The sequence below is a fragment of the Peromyscus eremicus genome, chromosome 2 (genome assembly GCF_949786415.1).
Source record: "Peromyscus eremicus chromosome 2, PerEre_H2_v1, whole genome shotgun sequence".
In the NCBI taxonomy this organism is placed as follows: Eukaryota; Metazoa; Chordata; class Mammalia; order Rodentia; family Cricetidae; genus Peromyscus; species Peromyscus eremicus.
The window spans coordinates 78,053,131-78,075,608 of record NC_081417.1 but is presented as its reverse complement, the minus strand read 5'-3'; the positions used below and the strand labels follow the sequence as shown (position 1 = coordinate 78,075,608).

The 22,478-nt window shown below is 38.9% G+C and overlaps 1 protein-coding gene across 1 annotated transcript in view; it reads left to right on the top strand.

Moving 5' to 3' along the window:
- Positions 1–22,478, top strand: part of Ecpas (Ecm29 proteasome adaptor and scaffold) — a 123,498-nt gene that overhangs the window by 91,815 nt on the left and 9,205 nt on the right. The window contains exons 29-45 of the mRNA XM_059254400.1: positions 153–270; positions 576–743; positions 3,574–3,653; positions 4,244–4,349; positions 5,412–5,459; positions 6,250–6,371; positions 7,980–8,130; positions 13,755–13,820; positions 15,227–15,316; positions 16,760–16,826; positions 17,538–17,629; positions 17,706–17,772; positions 17,925–18,116; positions 18,635–18,843; positions 19,552–19,595; positions 19,692–19,884; positions 21,201–21,339. Of these exons, the coding sequence (XP_059110383.1) occupies positions 153–270; positions 576–743; positions 3,574–3,653; positions 4,244–4,349; positions 5,412–5,459; positions 6,250–6,371; positions 7,980–8,130; positions 13,755–13,820; positions 15,227–15,316; positions 16,760–16,826; positions 17,538–17,629; positions 17,706–17,772; positions 17,925–18,116; positions 18,635–18,843; positions 19,552–19,595; positions 19,692–19,884; positions 21,201–21,339 (1,952 nt within the window). The remainder of the gene's footprint in view (positions 1–152; positions 271–575; positions 744–3,573; positions 3,654–4,243; positions 4,350–5,411; positions 5,460–6,249; positions 6,372–7,979; positions 8,131–13,754; positions 13,821–15,226; positions 15,317–16,759; positions 16,827–17,537; positions 17,630–17,705; positions 17,773–17,924; positions 18,117–18,634; positions 18,844–19,551; positions 19,596–19,691; positions 19,885–21,200; positions 21,340–22,478) is intronic.

Sequence of the window (22,478 nt, the reverse complement as noted above, 5' to 3'; positions counted from 1 at the left end):
TTTCTGTCTCCTCAGTGATGATAATGGTATTAGCAACTGAGGGAAAGAACAGTTTAAAAGAATACCCATGTAATAATTGATGGTAAAATTCACATCAACCCAAAATAGCTAGAAAAATGTTTTATTATGTTTTTCTTTTTGTTTGTTTCAAGCCAGGGCCTTTCTACTTACAAGGAGCTTTGTTCTCTGGCAAGTGATCTTAGTCAGCCAGATCTTGTATATAAATTTATGAATCTGGCAAATCATCATGCTATGTGGAACTCCAGGAAGGTAAGTTGCTATATTGTTTTGCAAACCCAGGGCCTCATGCATACGTGACAAGTGCTCTACTACTGAATGATATACTCCCAGCTCTCACCAGCCATGCAGTGCCAGTTGATGTGTAGTCAGTTTTGAAAAGTCTGCGTCTGAGAGCCGGACTACCATATTAGCCTTTATTATTGCTAAAGCTGGAGTACTAAATAATGTTCTATTCAAGGACAAATTTGAGAAAGCATATTTTGTGGCCTTTTTGTATTTAATATATTAGTATTTTACTGTGGCAGGCATGTATAAATTACTCTTTTTATTTTTAGGGTGCTGCTTTTGGTTTTAATGTAATTGCTACCAGAGCTGGAGAACAACTGGCTCCTTTTCTGCCTCAACTCGTTCCTCGACTTTATCGTTACCAGTTTGATCCCAATCTCGGAATTCGACAAGCTATGACAAGTATTTGGAATGCATTGGTCACTGACAAGTCAATGGCAAGTATCTGTGAACCTGTGTTTTAGGAAACACCGTAGCTTGCCTGTGCTACCACATAGGATTAAAACTCAATGTCCCCTGCACTTTGTATACAGTTTCTTTGCTTCCATTGCTTGTTTGCTTTTCCTTTCAAAGATATTGTAACATTTATTGAGATCTCAAAAATGAAAGTGATCTAAATGTTCATTTGGGTAGATAGGTAACTAAAAGAATGACAGTATATTCACACAAATAGAATATTATGTGTTACCAGGGATCACTGATGCCATGGGGCATGGGTCACAAATCTGTGCTTAAAGAGTTACTTTAGTTGGGAAGACAAACCAAAGAAATAGTTGCCATATATTGCTTTTCTTGTTCTGTCATCTGACTGTTTACATTCTATCCTCCTTTCAGATATGAAGGTTTCTCAGAAACTGCCTCTGAATACTGTTGTCCTCTTAGCTTTCCTTATACTAATTCCTGGGCAGATAAACATTCTGTTCATTGTAATGGTTCTTAGTTCTGTACTGGCTCAGATAGGACATGTACTCCATCCATTTTTACAGATCTAACTGCCTGCTGGACGTCTTCACTTGACTGTTTTTTACATGTACCATAACTGTAACATGACATATAAAGAGCTGAAAAGAAAAAAGACACCTTTCCCTTTCCTTTCCTGTACTCTCACTGGTCATAATATTTGTCTAAGCCGGGAAACTTGCTGTCTGTGCCTTATAAACCCCTCAATCCCACATTGAATTTAGGAGCAGTTTATGTTGAGTCTGTTGCACGAATTCTCAAATGGTCTAATAAAAAACCCAGAGCCAGGTATTGGGGTAATGCTTAGAGATCAGAGAGACAAAGGAACAAGCCACTGCCAGGTCTCACCTTACCAACTCCATGAATCCTCTGTTGGAACACCTCTAAGTCCTCAGCCAAAAGCTCTCCAGCCGAAAAGGCCTCCAGCCAAAAAAGCTCTAGTTCCTGTCTCCTCACGCCTTATAGACCTTTCTCAGCCCAGCCATATCACTTCCTTCTTAGTGCTGGGATTAAAGGCGTGTGTGCTTCCTAAGCAAAGGCATGAGATCTCAAGCACTGGGATTAAAAGCACGTGATTCTCAAGTATTGGGGTTAAAGGCGTGTGCCTACTCTCTGGCTCTGTTTCTCTCCTATACTGAGTCAATCTCATATAGTCCAGGCGGCTTTGAACTCACAGAGATCTAGACAGATCTCTGCCTCCCAGGTGCTAGGATTAAAGGTGTGTGCCACCACTGCCTGGAATCTGTGGTTAATCTAGTGGCTTGTTCTGTTCTATGTTTTTCAGGCAAATTTTACTAGGGTATACAATATATTACCACAAGACTGCTTTTATCAAGTGTTCCTTGAATCCACTCTGGTCCTGATTCTTTCCTGATAAATAGGTCATCATACCTTTTTCTTCTCTTTTCCCTGTGTTTAATTTATCTACATAGTAGCAAAAGTGATTTTTAAAATTGCAAATTGAATTTTGGTTAAAATTCTTAAATGGAATTTTAGTTCATATTTTTTTCTTTCTAATATTGGAGTTTGAACCCAGGCTCTTAAACATGCTAGGCAAGTGCTCTACCACTGATACTATTTCCCAAGACCCCTTTAAAAAGTACTTCCTTTGATACAAGATTTTGATCTGATTCAGACTGGGTCCTAAACTTTTGTGCTTCTTGTCTCAGCCTCCAGAATAGCTTAGGTTATAGGGGTATACAACTACTTTCAGCTTGCAATTTACTGTTACAACTGAGTCTACCATCAATTTGTTATCACCAAAGCTTAGATCATACTCACTCATCCTTCTTTACCTGCACCTTACAAGACCTGGAACATAGTATAGTTCTGTCCTCCTCCTTTCATATGACACAGAGTATATTCCTACTCATGGTTCAACTTTGAGGGCTCAACTTTGAGGGCTCATTGAATTCTATTTGCTCTAGGATAGGATGTGGTACATCTGGGTCAACCAGGACTTAAAAGGCTAATGGGAGTTATAGATATGAGTTCAGGTTACAGGCCTTGGCTCTTGAGATGTGGGCATGATCTTTGAGTGAGTGAACTCTTAAGCCACGATTGTGATGAGACACATATGGAAATAAAGGAGGGGGTATGGGAAGCTGTTTATTTAATTTTAAGTGAGTTATTTACTTCTTTGTTTTGATCATCTAACATGTAAGTGAGCATAACAAAACTTAACTACAAGAGTAAAAGTGAAAAAGTTGAGAGTCTTTAGATCTGTTGGTGTAACAACTGAGTCTACCATCAATTTATTATTACCAAAGATTAGCTCAAACTCATTTAACCTTCTGAACCATATAATACTTACTTTTTCACCAAATACTGCCATTGAGGTCTCCAGTGTATAGAGCAATACAGTAATGTAAAGACAGTGCATTTCTTTTGAGAAAACCTTAAGAAGGTGCTGTGGGTACATGGAAGAGAGTTGGTAGAACTTCTCTGAGTGATGGCCACTCTGAATCTCCATGGGCAAAAAGGAGTTACTCAAGTTGGACATGGAAGAGGATTGTAGAGGTAGTGTGTGCCAGGTTACAGAACTAAGACCAGACAAGATACCTGTATGTCAAGATGAATCACACTGGGCTTGTATCATATAAAGCCCAAGTGATTAGACTTTATTCTCATGCACTATGGAAAAGGATTATCTATCTTTACATTTTAGAGTGCTTGCAAAGTGCTGAGAGATTTGTAGGCGCAGGGGCTTAGGAATACTTTAATAAAGAAAGTGATCAGTGTTGTTGAGAGGTAAATAATTTGCTTGTTGGATTTTACATTTTTCATTTTATCTTTTGCTTTCATTAGGTGGATAAGTATTTGAAAGAAATTCTTCAAGATTTGATAAAAAATCTTACCAGCAACATGTGGCGAGTTCGAGAATCCAGGTACTTTGGATTTTAGATTAACCAAATAGAGCTGGAAAATTCCCCTTCAAATTTCTAAGGTTTTTACATGATGTAATAAAAATTAAGTTAAAACTACCAATAAATATATTTTTAGTTGAGTTCTTTTTCTTTAACTATTTGAACTCTACTAGATGATTTGCCAAAATTAGCTTATGTAAATATGAACTTTATGAATCTCTGGATCACTTGTTAAACTGGTAGATTTCAAGTTGTGTAATTTCATGGCTTCATAGGGTAGAATTTCTTCATATATGCATTTTGTACTCATTTGATGCCTCTTATGTGCTTGGTGATATATGAGACATTGAGAGCACATAGGTGAGTTAAAAGTGGTTTATTGGTGTATCATTCAAAGGGATTAAATTATATAGTTGTAGGAATTGTCACTTAGTGATTTGTGTCCTATGTGATATATTTGAGGTAATACTAGAATAATTATGATTGTCTTGCGGGGGAGAAGCTAGGACTAGACATACAGATGGAGTCTATATTATTATTCGATATAACTATTTAGTGGTAAAATATTGGACTTGCTTGGTCATGTATTTGAAATCAATTTTTATTTTCAGCTGTTTAGCTTTGAATGAGTTATTGAGAGGAAGACCTTTAGATGACGTCATTGACAAACTTCCAGAAATGTGGGAAACACTTTTTAGAGTACAAGATGATATTAAGGTATTATAGAAATAAATCTACATGTATGTATAGACTAATTTAAACTGAAATCATTGAAATATGCTATAGGTTTTTTAAATGCATGTGTTTCAAAATTCCTTGTCTAGATAATTTTAGGAAACCATAGTTTTATCTCCAGCTTTGATGGACATGTTACGTTACAAGTTTGGGTATCTTTTATTTAGGTCTAAACTGAAATGACTTAAAGAAGGTGGCCTCAGCATGCTTTTTCTTTCAGTAGCAATCTCATGATGCTGTTGGATTAGGAGCAAATACCCATTTGGAAGTAATTCATATGATTAAAGTTTCAAAAATTAGGCATTCATTTCTAAATAATGTGATTAATGAAAAAAAAACCTCAGTTTTTCTTGAGTATTTTCTTGCTTCATATTACTATAGAACTGAGATAATTTATAAAGGGAAATAGTTTAGCTATTTTGGAGGTTATTATTTATCATAGATGGACTCTGGACCTATGATAAGGTGGTCAAAGTCTGAGATAGAAAACATTTACTTGGGGTAGAGAACAAAGAGAAGGAGGAAGAGTGTGAGGCCCCATAGTCTCCTTCAAGGGCTTGTTCTCAGTGTTCTAGACTTTCCATCCCTCTCTGAGGTTCTAGAGATGCCTCTCTGGGGACCCAGCCTTTAGCACATAAATCTTTTGAGAATAGTCAGGATCCAACTAAAGTACTGGATTATCTAAATTTTAAACTATTTGGACATCCTTAAAATTAGACCATTAGGCTTGTCTTTCTCATTGGTTTATTTATTAGAAAATGTTAATTCTATTAGAATCTCACAGAGATTTTTATGTATTTACTTTTATACTACATTTTATTTTTGGACTGCTAATGACTATTTTTATATGGGCAAAAATAGATAAGATATATATGTTCCTTAATGGGCAAAGAGCCCAATGAAATACTATATACTTAAACCTGTTATTGAAAGTTATGTTTTACTATTTTACATTAGGATCTAAGATAGTTAATAATGCATTATAGAATAGAAAAGAATGAATGCTGTCTAATATGTATAATGCCAGACTTTTCTCATTTTTAGGAATCTGTACGGAAAGCAGCAGAACTAGCTCTGAAAACTCTGAGCAAGGTGAGAATACTCATCTCCCAGTGGGATAGAGTAGGGCAGGACTCACCATGGACTTGACATTGATTTTTATTTTTGTCATATGACATAATGTTGTCTTAATTGGCTTGCATAGTTTACTGCTCTTACAGTTAATAAGAAAGTGGGTTTTGTTACACTAAGGGTAGTGTATCTTAAGCATGATAAACCTCTGGTTTCTTTAAATGCTGAGACCTCTGCATGAGGTATACCTTTCCTTTAACCCCCAAAGAACACATTACTCACTTAAATGAAGCAATATATGTCTTCTTTTAATAACTTCCCCAAATTTACAAGGTTGGCAGGCTTTTTGAAACCAAATAGTTTGCCCCATGGACTTATTTTTGTAATATATATTCTAATTGCGTAAGCCTTGTCATTGATCACATTACTCAGTAGTAAAAACATGTTTTAAATCCAGGTAGGTGCCTTTCATGTCTAGGTTTGTGTTCTTTACCAGAATTTGTCCTGCCTTTTAAAAAGTGCTCTCTTACACATCTTCATCACATCTTCAGCTCCTTTGTTCCTCATTATACAAATCAGAAAGTAGAAAATTAGAAAATACAGTCTATTATCAGATTTTCTGATTAGATATGGCAGATCTTCAGGAGCCATATTTGGTCATTCCTCTATCTCCTTTCAACCTCCATAGTACATAGAAAGTAGACTTACCCGCTCTTTATTCCTGATAGTGACATAAAAAAGCACTTTTTCAGAGAAATGCTTCATAGTCGAGAGGCCAGTTTCACTAATGTCCATGCTCTTTGTATGTGAGGTTTGTGTGAAAATGTGTGACCCTGCCAAAGGAGCAGCTGGCCAGAGAACCATTGCTGTCCTCCTGCCCTGCCTTCTGGACAAAGGAATGATGAGTCCTGTGACGGAAGTCCGAGCCCTCAGGTGTGGTTTGGTTGAAGTGAATGTATTGAAATGATTTAGTTTCTAGCCAGTCTGTAGAAAATGTGTTTTCTTGAATGCTAGATTCCTAAAAATACGGAAAATGGACTGAGGAGAATCCATTGAGGTAACCCAAGCATATATGAAAAGATGTGTCATAGTATTTTTATAGTCCTATTTCATGGGAACCTTGATTTGAACTAGCATTCTGAGTTGCATATTATTCTATTGTCATTGGCCCCTTTCCTTAGCAAGCACATCTTCCATATGCCATAGGTCTTCAGGGGCTTGCTTGTTGGGTATAACCAACTGTTTTGCTGTCTTTGGTAAACTAATCCATGTGATGGTTGTTAATGGTGCCTAAACCTACTGCCTGAAAGGCAAATGTGGAACTTAATGAAGGTTCAGACTGGCCAAACTTGAGCCCAGTGATGACTCTAATAGTGTAAAATTATACGACAGGCTATGCATTCTGATGTGGTGGGATAAGACACATACAGCATTGCTTATGAAAGAGCTTTGGTTGTTTGGGAGGCGGAGTCTACCCAAATATCTCACTTTGGCCCTGTGTTTGCTATATGCAACCCAGTCTGGCCTCAGACTAGTGATCTTCTGGCCTCATACTTCAGAATGTTGGCATTACTGGCATAAGCCATATTTATAAAATAATTGAACCTTACTTGGTAGCCTACATTTATGTGTACATGGGATATGTTAACACAACTGGAATATAATCAGTGAGATCAAATGAGAGAAAAAGAGAAAGGATGAGACTGTTAAAAAGTCTCAAGAACGAAGCCAGTGTGGTGGCACATACCTTTAATTCCATCACTTTGGAGGTAGAGGCCATCAGATCTCTGTGAGTTCAAGACCAGCCTGGTCTACATAGCAGATTCCAGGTCAGTCAGTGCTTTACATAATGAGACCCTGTCTCAAAAATTAACTAAACAAAAGAAAACAAACCAAAATGTTTGAAGATGGCAGTGGATAGACTTTGATCTCTGAATCTGGATTCCAACAAATTATCATTTTTTTGAGATAAAAGTTTTGATATGTAGCCAAGGCTGGCCTTGAGCTCTCAGCCACCCATCTTAGTCTCCCAGGCATTCACCACAGTCAACTCTTAAAGGAAATTTCTAGGATAATCAGAAAAACTCAGATTTTTAAATGAGACGTTATTAGTATTTTTAAAAGAATAAAAATGTTATAATTGTGGTAAAGTACTCGTAGAGACATACATACTGAAATTTTATTAGCTTAAAGCAATACAATAGCAGGGGGGAAATTGTACTTAAATGTGTGAAGAAATTACAAATGAAGTAAAATTGGCCATTGTTACTAGTGGTTGAAATAGGTAAAGAGGACAAGGAATTTCACCTTGGACCTCTCTATGTTTTATGTGTGCTTGTTTAAAAATATCTGTAATTTTTTTTAAGTGCCAACAGACCTGGGTTCAGTCATAACCAGAAACCCCACTTCCTACTTGCCTGGATCAGGCTTTAAACCGTATGAGTATATACCTGGATGCAATTGCAGAACATCCTCATGATTAGATTGTAGAACTTTTTATATTTGGTAAAAAGACTCAGAGTTTGTGTTCTGTGTGTCTAGCATTAACACCCTTGTGAAGATCAGCAAAAGTGCAGGCGCCATGTTGAAACCGCATGCACCCAAGCTCATCCCAGCACTGCTAGAGTCCTTAAGTGTGTTGGAGCCTCAGATTCTCAATTATTTGAGTCTCCGTGCTACAGAACAAGAAAAGGTGAGTTGATAGCAGAAGTTGTTGGTTAGTATTGACGAGGTCTGAGCACTCTTAAGATCCATCCAGTGTCCATAGACAAACTCTGTAACTGATGGTGTTTTCAATCTTTAAACACTACGTGCAATGGATTTTCTTTGTTAGTTTTTTAGATTTTTTTTTTTTTTAAGGGGGAAAGCCCTGTCCAGCTCATATATTTTCTTGTTAATCAGATAAAAATCGACAGCCCCCTGTGCCTCCCCGCAGAGACAAGGGTTTCTCTGTGTAGCCCTGGCTGTCTTCGAACTTACTCTGTAGACCAGGCTGCAGAGATCCACCTGCCTCTGCCTCTGAGTGCCAATATTAAAGGCATGTACTACCACTACTTGACTAAAATTGACAACTTATTAACATAATTTTAACAGTCTAAAAATTATTTTTACATTTTTTTTTAGGGGGTGGATCTATACCTAGACTTCGGTCTAAAATTGTTCTGCTTTGTCTTTGATCAGTTATTTTTTATAAGTTGTGTATGACACATTTATTAAGGAAAAATGAAAGCAACCTGGAAGGGTAGAAAACAGTCCTCTAGAGGTCTCCACTATAAACAGTTTCTTGGGGCTTTTAAAAATTCTTTCATAGTCATAAGCTACAAAGCCACCAGATACTCAATTTAAAAACTAAATCAATCAGAGTTTGATTATTGTTGTGTAACTGATTTTTAATTTAATAGGGCATAATGTCTGTATGTTTTATTTTCTTTTTAATTCATTCATACTAAAGTCAGGTGGCTATAATTTTGTAGGGAGGTTTTATAACAGGTTTTAGAATAATAACCCCCCTTTTCTCTGTATCCTTGGTAACATTAAATAGTTGAGTAGCATCAGTCTTATAAGCAAGAGTCTTACTGTTACATATTTTGAATTTTTCTTTTATATACATTGTCCCATTGTCTTTTTATATTCTCTTAGCTCTAGCTTTATTATCCCTCCTCCCCAATATAACTCAGACCTTATGCTTGGAGCACCCACTGAGCTAAATCCCTAATTTTGGGGGCTAGAGAGCTATCATAGTAGTTAGCTACTCTTGTAGAGGTCTGGAGTTCAATTCTTAGCACCCACATTGGGCATTTCATAACCTTCTGTAACTCTGACATTTGTGGACATGCACAATCCCTTGCACTTGCCTCTCCCCTATACTTAAAAAAAAACCAAATTTTTAATCCCTAATTCCTGTTAGCTGTTTATATATTTCTGTGAATTTTGCTTTATTCTATGCCTAGTTTCCCTCCCTGCCTCTCTCTTTTAAAAACACAATTTCTTTATTGATTCTTTGGGAATTTCACATCATGCACCCTAATTCCACTCAACTCTCTGTCTCCCCATATCCTCCCCTCACCCCTGCAGCACCATCTAAAAGAAAATTAAAACAAAAAAAATCAAACCAAACCAAACAAGCCTAAGCAAAAAACAAAAACAGACAAACAAAAAAAAGAAAAATAACTCTTCACTCCTCCATATTTCCCGTCTATAACACCCATTCATTCATCCTGGTGGAATTGGGAGCCACGGTGTGTCACATAGTATATACCCTTTTGTCCAATCAGCTTTCTTAGCAAATGTTCACTGCAGAGAGTCACTGGTCGTTTCTGGTATACCATCATCACTGGATTCTCACCAAAACTCCTTTGATGGTAATCCTGTGGGTATCATTCCAGAGGACCGGTCCCTTCATGAGCTCCTAGATGGGATAGATGTTAGGGTGGGTCAACCCAAGGCCTGATGTAGGCTTGGGTGGTAGCTGAACTTGTCAGTCCAGGCCACTGGGGCTGCCTGCCTCTACCCTATGCCATGCCATCAGGATCAAGGTGAGGGGTGAGGCCATCTGTTCCAAGTTCGGGGGCCAGCTCTCTTGCTGTAGTGTCCAGCAAGAGGCAGGGCCAGCTTTCCTAGAGCCAGTGAAGGATAAGGCCAGTTCAGCATGGCCTTTTGATTTCATCACACATGGTTCCTAAGGCCCCCTGAGGTGACAGAGGCCTTAGGCATTAACACAGACTCTAGCTGCAGCTGGACCACAGACCCAGATGTGGCCCTCAGCAGCAGCCCAGGCCTGGATGACACCAGGATCCTGGGTAGCAGCACAGGCCACCCACACCAGCGTGGCTCCCACAGCGGCATGGTTTTCAGACACCAACAAGACCACAGGTTGTGGCCTAGACCCCACATTTCCATATGGCCTTGGTGGTGTTATGGGCCATGGATGTCCATGACCATGGACGGACCCAGACATGGTCCTTGGCAGCAGCCTGGTCCTTACCACCTTCATTTCTATTGTTCTGCCTCTTTCCACAGCACATAAACCATACATTTTTTTCCTCCCATTTCTCCACCACATATTTGCTCATCATAATGGGACCCACATACCCAGACTGGCCTGTGGGTGGCTAGCACCCACCTGAGCAGAATTGCATCAGGTGGGCCATAGATCTTTTTTTTTTTTTAAAACAAAACAAAACAAAACAAAACAAAACATTTATGTTTGTTTACTAGGACTGTTAGGCCTATGTAATATGCAATGTCAATGTTTTCTCTCAGTTCACTATTTCATTCTTAATTTGCATAATCTACTCTAATAAATTACTTTTTTTGTTTGCCTCTTGATACTGTTTCTTCCTTTTTTAAAAAAAAATTATTGATTCTTTGTGGATTTTACATCATGCATTCTGATCCCACTTATTTCCCCATCTCCTTGCAAGCTCCCCCAAATCAAAACCATATTTAAAATAAAAACCAAAAACCAAACAAAACAAAGAAACAAAAACAAAGAAAAAGAAAGAGTCTTGTCATGGAAGCTGTAGTGTGGCCTGTTAGACACAGTTTACCCTTTAGTTTGTTCATGTTTACTTGCAAGTGTTTATTGCCACGAGTAATTGGTCTGGTTGGAGACCTCTGGCTTCTGCTATCCTGTTGATAATGGGCTCTCACTGGGGCTCCTCTTGGATATCCTGTTGTTTGTGTCGTGGGGATCCTACTGTTTTGGATGTGTAGGTTCGTCCCCTTCACATGCTCCAACAGTTCACAGATTTAGTGGATGTTGGGCTGGGCCAACTAATAGCCCTGGCTCTGGGCCTGGGTGGTAGCTGGGTTGGTCAGCTCACTAGCTTTCCCTCATCATCACTACCTGATTGAGCTCTCCAGCACTATCTTGACTAGTTCATCCAATGTACCTACAGCAAGGAGTAGGGCCAGTTCTCCTATCTTGGGCCCTATTGCCAGGGCCAGCTCCACTGTTTTGCCCAGGCAAGGTGCAAGGCCCTCTCTCTGGATTGCTGTAGGGAGCATGAGGTGGGGTCAACTCTCCTGCTCTCACACCCTCAGGGTTGGCCCACCTGCATCCCTGACCACAGGATCAGCTGTAGTATGCTTCCAGATGAGGTGCATGCCTATGGTGAGTGGTGGGGCCATCTTTCCTGAGTGTGGGGACAGACTCACCCCTGAGGGATAGGGCTAGTTTGCCTGCTGCAATATCCAGTAAGAGGCAGGACCAGCCATCGCAGGGCCAGTGAGGGGTGTGGCTGGCTCAGCACAGCATGGTTCCAGTGACTCCAGTGCTAACACAGGCCATGGATCACCACAGACCCCAGCTATAGTAGGACCACAGACTCAGACATAGCCCTTGGCAGCAGCTCAGGCCAGACACACACCACCCCTGTGGCAGCACAGGCCACTCAGATCAACAAGACCCCGACAGCAGCATGACCCCCAAGTGGCTGGCTAGACCCTGGGTATCCACAGAGCCCTCAGTGGCAGCTGGAGCCACAAACACCAACCTAGACCCTGGCCTTCCTGGGGCCACGGACCCAGACATGGCCCTAGGCAGTGGCCCCTGTCAGGAAATCTCCATGGCAGCACTGGCCACCCAGATCAGCATTGCCCTGAGCGCTGCTCATTCCTCAGACACTGACGTGGTCTGAGGTGGCTGACCAGATCCCAGTCATCCACATGGCCCTTGGTGACAACAGAAGCCCTGGACATCAACTCAGACCCTGCCCACTGTAGGGTCACAGACCCAGACATGGCCCTGTGCAGTAGCTCTGACCCTGATGACATTGTAGTCCTTGGTGACAGCACAGGTCACTCAGATCAGGATGTCCCTGGTGGCAGCACAGCTCTTGGACGCCCTTGTGCCTACAGGTTGTGGCCCAGACCGTGGGCATCTATGTAGCCTTTGGTGACAACACGAGCCATGGACATCAACACAGACCCTGGCTGTGGTAGGACTGCGGACTCAGACATGGTCCTAGGCAGCAGCCCAGGCCTGGATGTCACCGCGTGGTCCCAGATGATACCACAGGCCACCTGGACCAGCATGGCCCCCACAGTAGTGTGGCCCTTGGACACCAAAGTGGCCCTAGGTGGCAGCTCAGACCGCAGGCCCCTGCATGACCCCCAGTGATAACATCAGCATAGGCCCCCAGCTGCTCTGGGGTCCCGGATCAAGACCTGGCCCTTGGTTATAGTCCTGGCCCAGACACCTTCCTGGATTTGGGTGGCCAGCTGGCCATCCATGTCTGCCCATTCCTTATTACTTCACCTTTCCAGATCTGCCTCTCCTCCAGCCCACAAACCATTCTTCCTCTTCCTCTCTTCCACCTCCCTAACCTGTACTGTCTCACCACGATGGTACCCAACCACCCAGTGCCAGGGCTTTTGGTTGGGTTACAGATGGCACTTGGTTGAGTACTGCCCACCCCATCCGTAAGGGATGGCATAGAGCTGTTGCCTTTCCTCTCTCCCATGCCCGGGCCTAAAGACCTCCAGCAGTTCTTGGTATGATGATACCTCTGGCGCTGGGCAGTCTCCTGGTTGATTGTGAGCCCTGCAGACCCAAGTCTGTGAATGTGTGGGGGGCTTTCTTCTCTATTCATCATTCTTTCCTCTTTCAGTAGTAGGGTTGCCACCTCCTGTACAGTGCTTACTAGGGATTGAGAATTAGGGGGCATAAATTCTGTCCATGCTTGGCAAACCTTAGCAGATCACTTTTGCATGCCTTTCTTTCTCTGGATAGTGATTTCCCCTAGCATAATTTTATTAAAATATCTTTGTAGATATGAATCCACATTATAAAGTTAAAGAATTAAATGAATTACATACACACACATGCACTTTTTGTTTTTTTTTTTTTTTTTTTTTTGCTTAGACAACTTTCTAAACATTGTGTAGAAATTTTGTGTATTCTCTTTTTAAATGGATAGAGAACCTGAGCCCCAAGAAGGCCTATTGACTTGAGTAGAGCCATAGTATATTTGTTAGTAAGTGAATGCATTAGTTCATTTTGTGTAGTTCTAGTGATTGATCCCAGGGCCTTATGCATGCTGAGCATACAGTGTACTCGTGATGCATCACTGCCCATCTGTTTTGTTTATTTCTAACTGTTGTCTGAATTTCTGACCTTTAGAGAGATGTTCATTGTACAGTTAAATTGTTACATGAGGTCAGAAGATACTAGAATTAGAATTTCACATGGGTTCATTAGTGATTATTTATTTAAATGCCTTTAATTTGGAAATAAGACCCTTTAATTGGAGTTTATGTGCCTGATTCATAATTAATGAAATGTCCTGAGTGACTCGAGTTTGTGCTCTTTAGGTTGTAATGGACAGTGCTCGGCTCACTGCCGCCAAATCCTCTCCCATGATGGAGACAGTCAACATGGTGAGTTTCCAAATACAATTGAAAAGCTCATTGGCTTCTCTTGAAGTGCAGTTCTTCAAAGACTTTATGCTGTGTAACATGAAACAAGCTGAAGGGGAATGCCTTCATAAAATACTGTGAATGCAGTGTTTTCTTTCGAAAATTGTAAGTTTTTAACTGGTATATAAAAACTGTACGTATTTATGGGCATTTTTCTTAATTACTAGTAGGAGTAAATTTTCTAGGTAGCAGAATTAGTCCAAATTTGTGTTACATGGAAAACAACATATTAAGAGATCTATCTATAAATCTGTATCAATTTATCTTTTAGTCTGCTTCTTTTAGAAAGGTTCAGAGGTGTGTTATTTATTTTATTATTATTATCATTACTTTTTGCCTGCCTCTGAGAAATTCCTTTGGAAAGGACCCTGATGGTGTAAGCTTAAAGGTATTTTAATGAAGTAGGCAGCACAGAAGGTAGGTGGCAGAAACTGAGCAATACTGGTGTGTTTCAGATGTCAGAACATTTTGTAGTGAAGAATTCATGGGGCTTTGAGGTTCTTCTGAGTTCTGCAGTTCTCAGAGTCTTGACAGAGTCACCGTTTGGGCATTTTTGTAGTGACTATTAAGAGCTTGCAGGCTCCTGGGAATTGTTTGCTAAGTAGGCCACAAATTGGACAAGAGTAAGGTTTTAACTGGGAAGTGTTGCCAATAGTTAGTCTAAGAATCTTATATCTAAGTTATGTTATTGGGGAAAGTGATAGGAGTAGTTAGCAAACATCACTTGGAAATAGTCATAAATATTGAATGTGTGCTTGCATTATAAGGATTATAACAAGCATTGGTGAAGTCATATAAGAATTTGACTTGCCGGGCGGTGGTGGCGCACACCTTTAATCCCAGCACTCGGGAGGCAGAGGCAGGGGGATCTTTGTGAGTTCGAGGCCAGCCTGGTCTACAGAGCAAGATCCAGGAAAAGGCGCAAAGCTACACAGAGAAACCCTGTCTCGAAAAAACCAAAATAAAAAAAAAAAAGTAAAAAAAAAAAACCAAAAAAAAAAAAAAGAATTTGACTTAGTTGGGGTCTAGAAGGCTAGACCCACTTTGGAGGTTTTAACCTAGGCATTTTACATTAGATAAAGATTGATAGAGGGGGATTTAAAGAGAGATCCTTTATTCTTAGGCAATCAATCATTTCTTTTCTCTTTTAGTAAATTGATTTTCTTCATTATTTTGTTTTATTCTATATTTAAAAATGTTGAACCATTAGTGAGTGAATTTTTTGTTTGTAGTACTATGGTAGTTTAAATAATTCAGCTGGAGCAAAATCAAAGTAGTGATTTTTCAACTTTATGTTAAATACAATAGGAGTATATTTGACATGGGTAGTTTTAAATGTTGCCTTTTTATTTATTATTTTCTCAAAGTGCCTGCAATATCTTGATGTTTCGGTGCTGGGCGAGCTAGTTCCTAGGTTATGTGAACTGATCAGAAGTGGTGTAGGTCTTGGAACTAAGGTAAGATTGTGTGTTTGTGTGTGTTTGTGTGTTTAAAGACAAGTTGTCATGTAGCTAAGGCTGGCCCTTCAACTCATTATATAGCATATCCTGGCCTCATGGTAGTCCTCCTGTCTTCGACCTCCTAATATTGGAAGACATATCGCAAGCATGTGCCACCATGCCAATAGTATGTGTATATGTTTATGTACACTCCATGCACATGTATGTAGAAGCCACATAACACGTATTTCTTTATTTATTGATTTATTGATTTATTGAGACAAGGTCTCCTATAGCCTAGTCCAGTCTCATACTTCCTTTATTTGTTTGTTTGTTTGTTTATTGAGACAAGGTCTTCTATAGCCTAGTCCAGTCTCATACTTCCTATATAGCCGAGGACATCGTTGAACTTTTGATCCTTCTGCCTATATTTCCTAGCGCTGGAATTACAGGCATCATGCTTGTATACTTTCTTACATGCTGTCATGCTCTGCTTGTCTTACTGTTTTTAGTAGAATTGTTTCTGGTTGTCATGTAAATGTTTTTGGATTTTCTGTCACTACCAGTTAACGAAGAAGCTCACTCATCTTTCAAGGAGTAATCATTTTAGATAATGATTAGAAATTTTCATGTAAGAGTAAGTGTTTGGGTAGAAAAATTAATTTCTTTTTGAGACACTTAAAAAGGTCAGATACTGCCTTCATCTGCTTACTTTTTTTCCTACTGTTAAATTTGTCGTCGTCTGTTGTTGTTGTTGTTATTTTGGAGCAAATCTCACTCTGCGGTGTCCCCACACTGCCTTCCTGCCTCAGACTTGGCATTGCTGGGCCTGTGTGTGTCCTGACACTCAGCTTCGTCCCATTTTAAAAGAAATAACTCATTTCTTCTCCTGACGAAATGACTTCACTTCTAATTAACTTTTATAAATCAGGAGAAAGTTAAAATACAAACACTGGTAGTTTTACCTTGCAGAGAAAACAGCTGTTTATCTTTCTGAGTGTCCCCTCTTATGTATTCTCTGTATGCATATCTTCCACATTGTGTTCTGTAGGGGGTATGTGGTACTCTGCTTGTGGCAATACATCCTGTATTTCAGTCAAACAAAGGACATCTGACTTTTCAGCTTTTGAAAAGATATTAAATAATTCTTCTGTTTGGACACATATAAACTGATTTCTTTGGAAATTTCTAGAAATGGAAATGTTAATACAATTGTTTGTGACACGTCTCATTCTGAGAGTTATGCTTGTTTTCTTTGTTATTCACAGTGCCTTAAGTTCTTGCTCCTAAAACAATAATCTCTGTATAACTAGTTTAAAATGTTTTTCTTTTTCTATTTTGAATCCCAGAGCAGCTATTGGACTTAATGTGCTCTATCTTTAAGTTGTTGGTGCCTAAAAGAAGTAGCTTGATAGAATATTGTGACATGAAATTTAGACCTTTGTTTTTGTGACCTTAAAGGGAGGCTGTGCCAGTGTCATTGTGTCTCTGACTACTCAGTGTCCCCAGGATCTAACGCCCCACTCAGGTGAGTTTGTCTATGACACTTTTTCATGGCTGTGTTTATTATTTCAGACTTTTAAAACAGGAAAATTATTTGGACATGCTTGTTTGCTTGGCCTCTACTCAAACCTGACCCAGTCATTTTGTTAGCAAGCTTTTATTGTCTTACAAGTAAGTTTCTCAGTGATGTAAAGAGGTAAAAGTACCTTTGATTCTGAGGAACTCCCCCCCCCCCCCCACACTTTTTTTTTAAAACTATAGCTAACTTTACATGAGTTTTTTTTTTTTTTCTCTTCTAGATAGGGTTCTGGTGGGGTTTCTGTATATAGCTCTCAGTTTTGTATTTTCCACAATATTCTGGACAGAGGTTAATTTTTAATTTTAATTTTATTTTTTAAACTTTCTTTTTGTTTATTATTTGTGTCTTTCACATCATGCATCTCAATCCCATTCATTTCTGGTCCCTTTGTATTCACCCTCTGCCCTTGCAACTCCACCCCCCCAATAAAATAAAATAAAATTTAGAGGAAAAAAGGAAAAATTTCACTATGGAAGCTATAATTTTTAGTTTTTAAATCAAATGAAAGAAAGTAGATAGTACAAGTAATATTCAAAAGATTTAAACTACTATTTAGTAAATCTGATTAATTTCAGGATTATGGGATTTTTTTAGTCCTGAGGATGTAACAAAATATTTGACCAACCACACAATTGATGTTTTTATTTTTTTCTGTAGGTAAACTTATGAGTGCTTTGCTTAGTGGTCTGACAGATCGGAACAGTGTAATTCAGAAATCCTGTGCATTCGCCATGGGCCATTTAGTTCGGGTGAGTTGAATTTCTCACTCAGTTAAGTACAGCTCTGGGAATTATAAAGGAGTGAATAGGGTTATTTGTTTTTCAGACTTCACGGGACAGCAGCACTGAAAAACTGCTACAGAAGCTCAATGGCTGGTACATGGAGAAAGAAGGTACCTTTCTTTTTCTTTTTATGTCATTTTAAATTTATATATTAACCAAATAAACTATAGCGTTCTGGTAGAAACATTTTAAATTGGTTTATTTAGATCATTTACCCTAAAAAATAGTAAATGCTGACAGAATTTTGGTTTCTTCTCTTGAGAACCTATTTACAAGACCGCTTGTGCTTTGACTATTCATGCAATTGGAAGATACAGTCCTGATGTGTTGAAGAACCATGCCAAAGAAGTTCTGCCCTTGGCGTTTCTAGGCATGCATGAAATTGCTGATGAGGAGAAATCTGAAAAAGAAGAGTGTAATTTGTGGACTGAAGTGTGGCAGGAAAATGTACCTGGTTAGTAAATGGTGGCTGCAAAGTAAATGTGTTTCTTAGGAACACAGCTGGAATTTTTGACTCACATTGTTGAGTAATAATTTTCCAAGGACTTGAACGTGTGTCACATTTCATTTTAGCACATCCCAATTTCAAAGTTTGCAGAGTGCCACTCAGAGCTCTTTTCCTTGACTTGTTGCTGTCTGTGTGAGAGAATAGAAACTGTGTGTTGAGTGTAATTGTGATTTTCTGTGGTCTTAGAGGATTATTGTATAGAGCTGTGTTTTTAACCTTGATACACATTAGTGATGATGACCTTTTTTAATAACATCCCTGACAGTATGTCTAAGTTCATGAATTCCTGCTATTACAAAAAGAAGTTGCACTACCTACTGTCTCTCCCTTTAGCCGGTGGTGTGTTTTATCAGTTGACAGTCACTGCTTTAGACAAATAGCACTGACTTACATTTAAAAATGATTTTTAAAAATTTTTCCTGTCACTTGAGAGGTGTTTTAACTTGTCTTTTTTTTAAATGTAGGCTCCTTTGGAGGTATTCGATTATACCTGCAGGAGTTGATTACTATTACCCAGAAGGCTTTACAGTCGCCATCTTGGAAAATGAAAGCCCAGGGTGCAATTGCTATGGCATCAATTGCAAAACAAACAAGCTCTCTAGTACCTCCACATCTGGGAATGATACTGAGTGCTTTGGTGCAAGGCCTGGCTGGAAGAACATGGGCAGGAAAGGTAAAAGAACCATTCATGTTAAAGAATTGGAACTGTATCTTCGTATAGAATAGGAATCTGATTTGATGTGACTTTGGATTATTTTTGCGGCAAGGTTTTCTAGCTAGTGGAAGATTTTGCCTAATTATCTGTGGCATTTTATATCAAAGTATGTCCCATGTGTTCTTGAGTGAAGCATAGTAATTTTGGAGATTGGTGTGTTTTACATATTTAGCCTTACAAGTTACCTCTTAAACCAGGTCACCATTTTGTGCCCACTGATCTTCAGTAGAGCCAGAATTGGCCATATATGAAATTGAGTACACTGAACTGCGTCTAATCTTGGCACCAAAGATGCTCATTGCTGGGACTTGAGAATTGGAAACTTTTTATACAATGGTGATAGAAAAATATGTATATTTGGTGTTCCGTGGAAAACATGAGATTGAGGCAGTATTTGTACTCAGTTTTGTAAAGGTCACTAGTGGCCGCCACCAAAGTATTGCTTGTGCTCGTAATAGTGGATTGCCTGGTGACCTTGGTTACCAGTTCTGGGGCCTTTATGAATTAGAGATTCATAGTTTGGGCAGAATTCAGTAATGTGCATAAGTGCATAAATGTTAGTTTTTGTTGTGGTGGTTATAAAATTCTCAATGGGGTGATTGTAGTCATAGTGCAAAGAATGTGGCATGTAGGTTTAATAGTATGTCTTCATCTTTAACTTCTCAGGAAGAACTACTAAAAGCCATTGCCTGTGTGGTGACAGCTTGCAGGTAAATGTTCTCTTAGTGAACATACCTTTTCTTAATGGGAAGCTTAAAACTGAAGCTTTTCTTAACCATTCTGATGTTTTTCTATGGATTCTATAGTACAGAGTTGGAAAAGTCTGTGCCCAATCAACCCACCACAAATGAAATTCTTCAGGCCGTCTTGAAGGAGTGTTGCAAAGAGAATCTGAGATATAAGATTGTAGCAATCAGCTGTGCAGCTGATGTTTTGAAAGCCACCAAAGAAGACAGGTTCCAGGAGTTTTCTGACATTGTCATACCCCTCATCAAGAAGGTAATGGCTACCTATATCACCCTAGGTTTTCCTCTGTCCTGGTCATGTGTTTTTATTAGGACAAGTTTAGCAGTAAAGTATCAGAAAATTCCGAAAATATTACGGCCTCAAATAAGATACAAGTTTGTCTTACTTGATAGTTGGGAGCCCCTAAAGTCTTCAACGATCCCATTTCTTATACATTATCCTCATGATCTATGGTTTGTCTGGTCTCAGGCAGATGACAGAGGAGATAAAGTTAGGGTAATAGTAAGCATATAAGTAATAAGTAAGCATATTTCTCTCAAGAAAAGTTCTGGAAACAGAAACATAACACTTTGATTCATGTTCCATTGGCCAGCACTCTTAACCACATAGCCCCATTTGGCAGCAGATGAGGCTGGGAAAGGTAATTTTTCATATGGGCATCCTTTTTCCATCTGTGGGAGGAGGAAGAGAGTACCTATATAGTGAACAGCTTCTGCCATAGTAAACTCTACCTTGCTACATGTGCAGATGCCATGTACCATGTGTTGTATAGTTCACCTCTGCATTGTCCTAGGGGAAATTTTGGTTGGAAAAAAAATGACTGGCTTAATTTGGAAACCAAAGTACTCATTTTTTAATAAAGTGGGCATCATAAGGAAAGAGGGATATAGTTGGTCTATTTGTTTTGGTTAGTTTTAAGACAGGCTCTTTTTATTATGTAGTGATGGCTGTCCTGGAACTCACCATGTAGCTTTGTAAACCAGAATAGCCTTAAACAGAGATCCACCTGCCTTTGCCTCCTGAGTGCTGGTATTAAAGGCGTATGCTCTCACGCCTGGCCTGATCTACTTATTTTTAAAGCATGAGATATTTTCTTGTGTTGCTCTTAATTCATATATTTGATTTCTTTCACTAATAAGGCTGTTTTAGGTATTTCTGTGATAATGTATGGGTTTTGGAGATTTGTATTTTAAGTGGATTATATTGCCTGCTAGCTGGTTGAATTATTTCTGGCTTCTTTACCAGTTTTTTAAGAGTTTGTGTTTGGAACATTGCCAAGTTTTTCCCATCTTTAATTCTCTTGATTCAAATACAAGTCTTATTAGGTTATACTCAATATAGTACATATGCAGTATTTTTTCCACTCTCATTTACAAATTAAAGTGTTTCTCAAATTTATTAGAAATAAATATTCTCTTACTGCAAACAGAAGAACTCATGGTAAAGAACCAGCGGTTGGTTCTTGGTTAATATCTCCTGTTCTACACTCTGATTGTTTCAATAATATAACTGTAACTTGAAGGAAGGAAGTACTAGAATTTTCTTTTCTTTTCTTTGAAATGTCCTAGAACTCACTTGAAAGCATGGGAGTCCGGAGCACCAAAGCTGAAGATGAAAATGATAAGGAAAGAGAGCTGCAGCTGGAGTCTTTGTTGGGTGCCTTCGAGAGCTTGGGCAAAGCATGGCCCAGGAATCCAGAAACTCAACGTAAGCACTGGAACACAGATTCGTAGAAGTACTGTAACTAGAAGTCACTTAGCAAGAACACAGATTTTTTTGCATGGCTTAGTAATAATCTTTATATAGTCTGAATATTAATAGTGAGAATTATCCTATATCCATTTTACTCTTACATCAGCAAATAAGTACATGGATCACTGTATTATTAGAGATACTATAAGAAAGTATCACAGGGGGCTGGAGAGAAAGTTTAGTGGTTTAGCACACTCAGTGGCTGCTCTTCCAGAGGACCCAATGAGTTTTGATTTCCAGCACTCACATGTTGGCTCACAGCAGTCTGTAACTCCTGTCCCAGGGCTTCCAAGGGTACCAGGCAGCCATGTGGTGCACAGATAGACATGCAGACAAAACACTTATACACAAAATAAATAAATAAAAGTAAAATATATCTTTAAAACAAAACTATCACAGACTGGATGGTTTAAAGAACAGATTTTTTTTTTTTCCAGTTTTGATGGATAGAAGTCCAAGATCAAGTTGTTGGTAGGGTTGGCTTCTTCTGAGACTTCTCCACTTAGCTTGTGAATAGTTACCTTTCCTATCTTCCCATGGCTTCCTTCTGTGTTGCTGTGTCCAGATCTCTTGTAAGGGGATTAGATTAGGATCATATGATTCCTTTAAATATTGTGTCGTTTTGTATAATACAAGAAGGTTGGGGGATACAGTTGATTTTATAACAACCATGATGCATTTTATGTAATATTTGACTATAAAATTAGTTTTGTTACTCTTATTTAGGTTCATAGTTTTTTTTTCTGAGAAGTCTACAATATTAGTAGAATTCCTTCCTTTCAAAATTGCTGGCCTTGCTATCAAGTCTTCAGTAAGCAAGAGATAGTTATTTTATTGAGAAACTCATGGCAGAAATTTTCAGAACTAAACATATACTTACAAAGGATTAAATAGTAATCTGTGATTATTGGTTCAAGTTATAGTTATAGCCCATTGACAAGGCCTTAAATTTAAGCAAATGCTAAATATTTTGTCTTATTCTGGGAACTACATTCTGTCCCAATGAACATCTCTGTATTAATTATTTGTATATGTTAACTCAGGTATAATATTTTCTTTGAGCCCATCATTCTTTGTGTAGCATGAGGAATTTC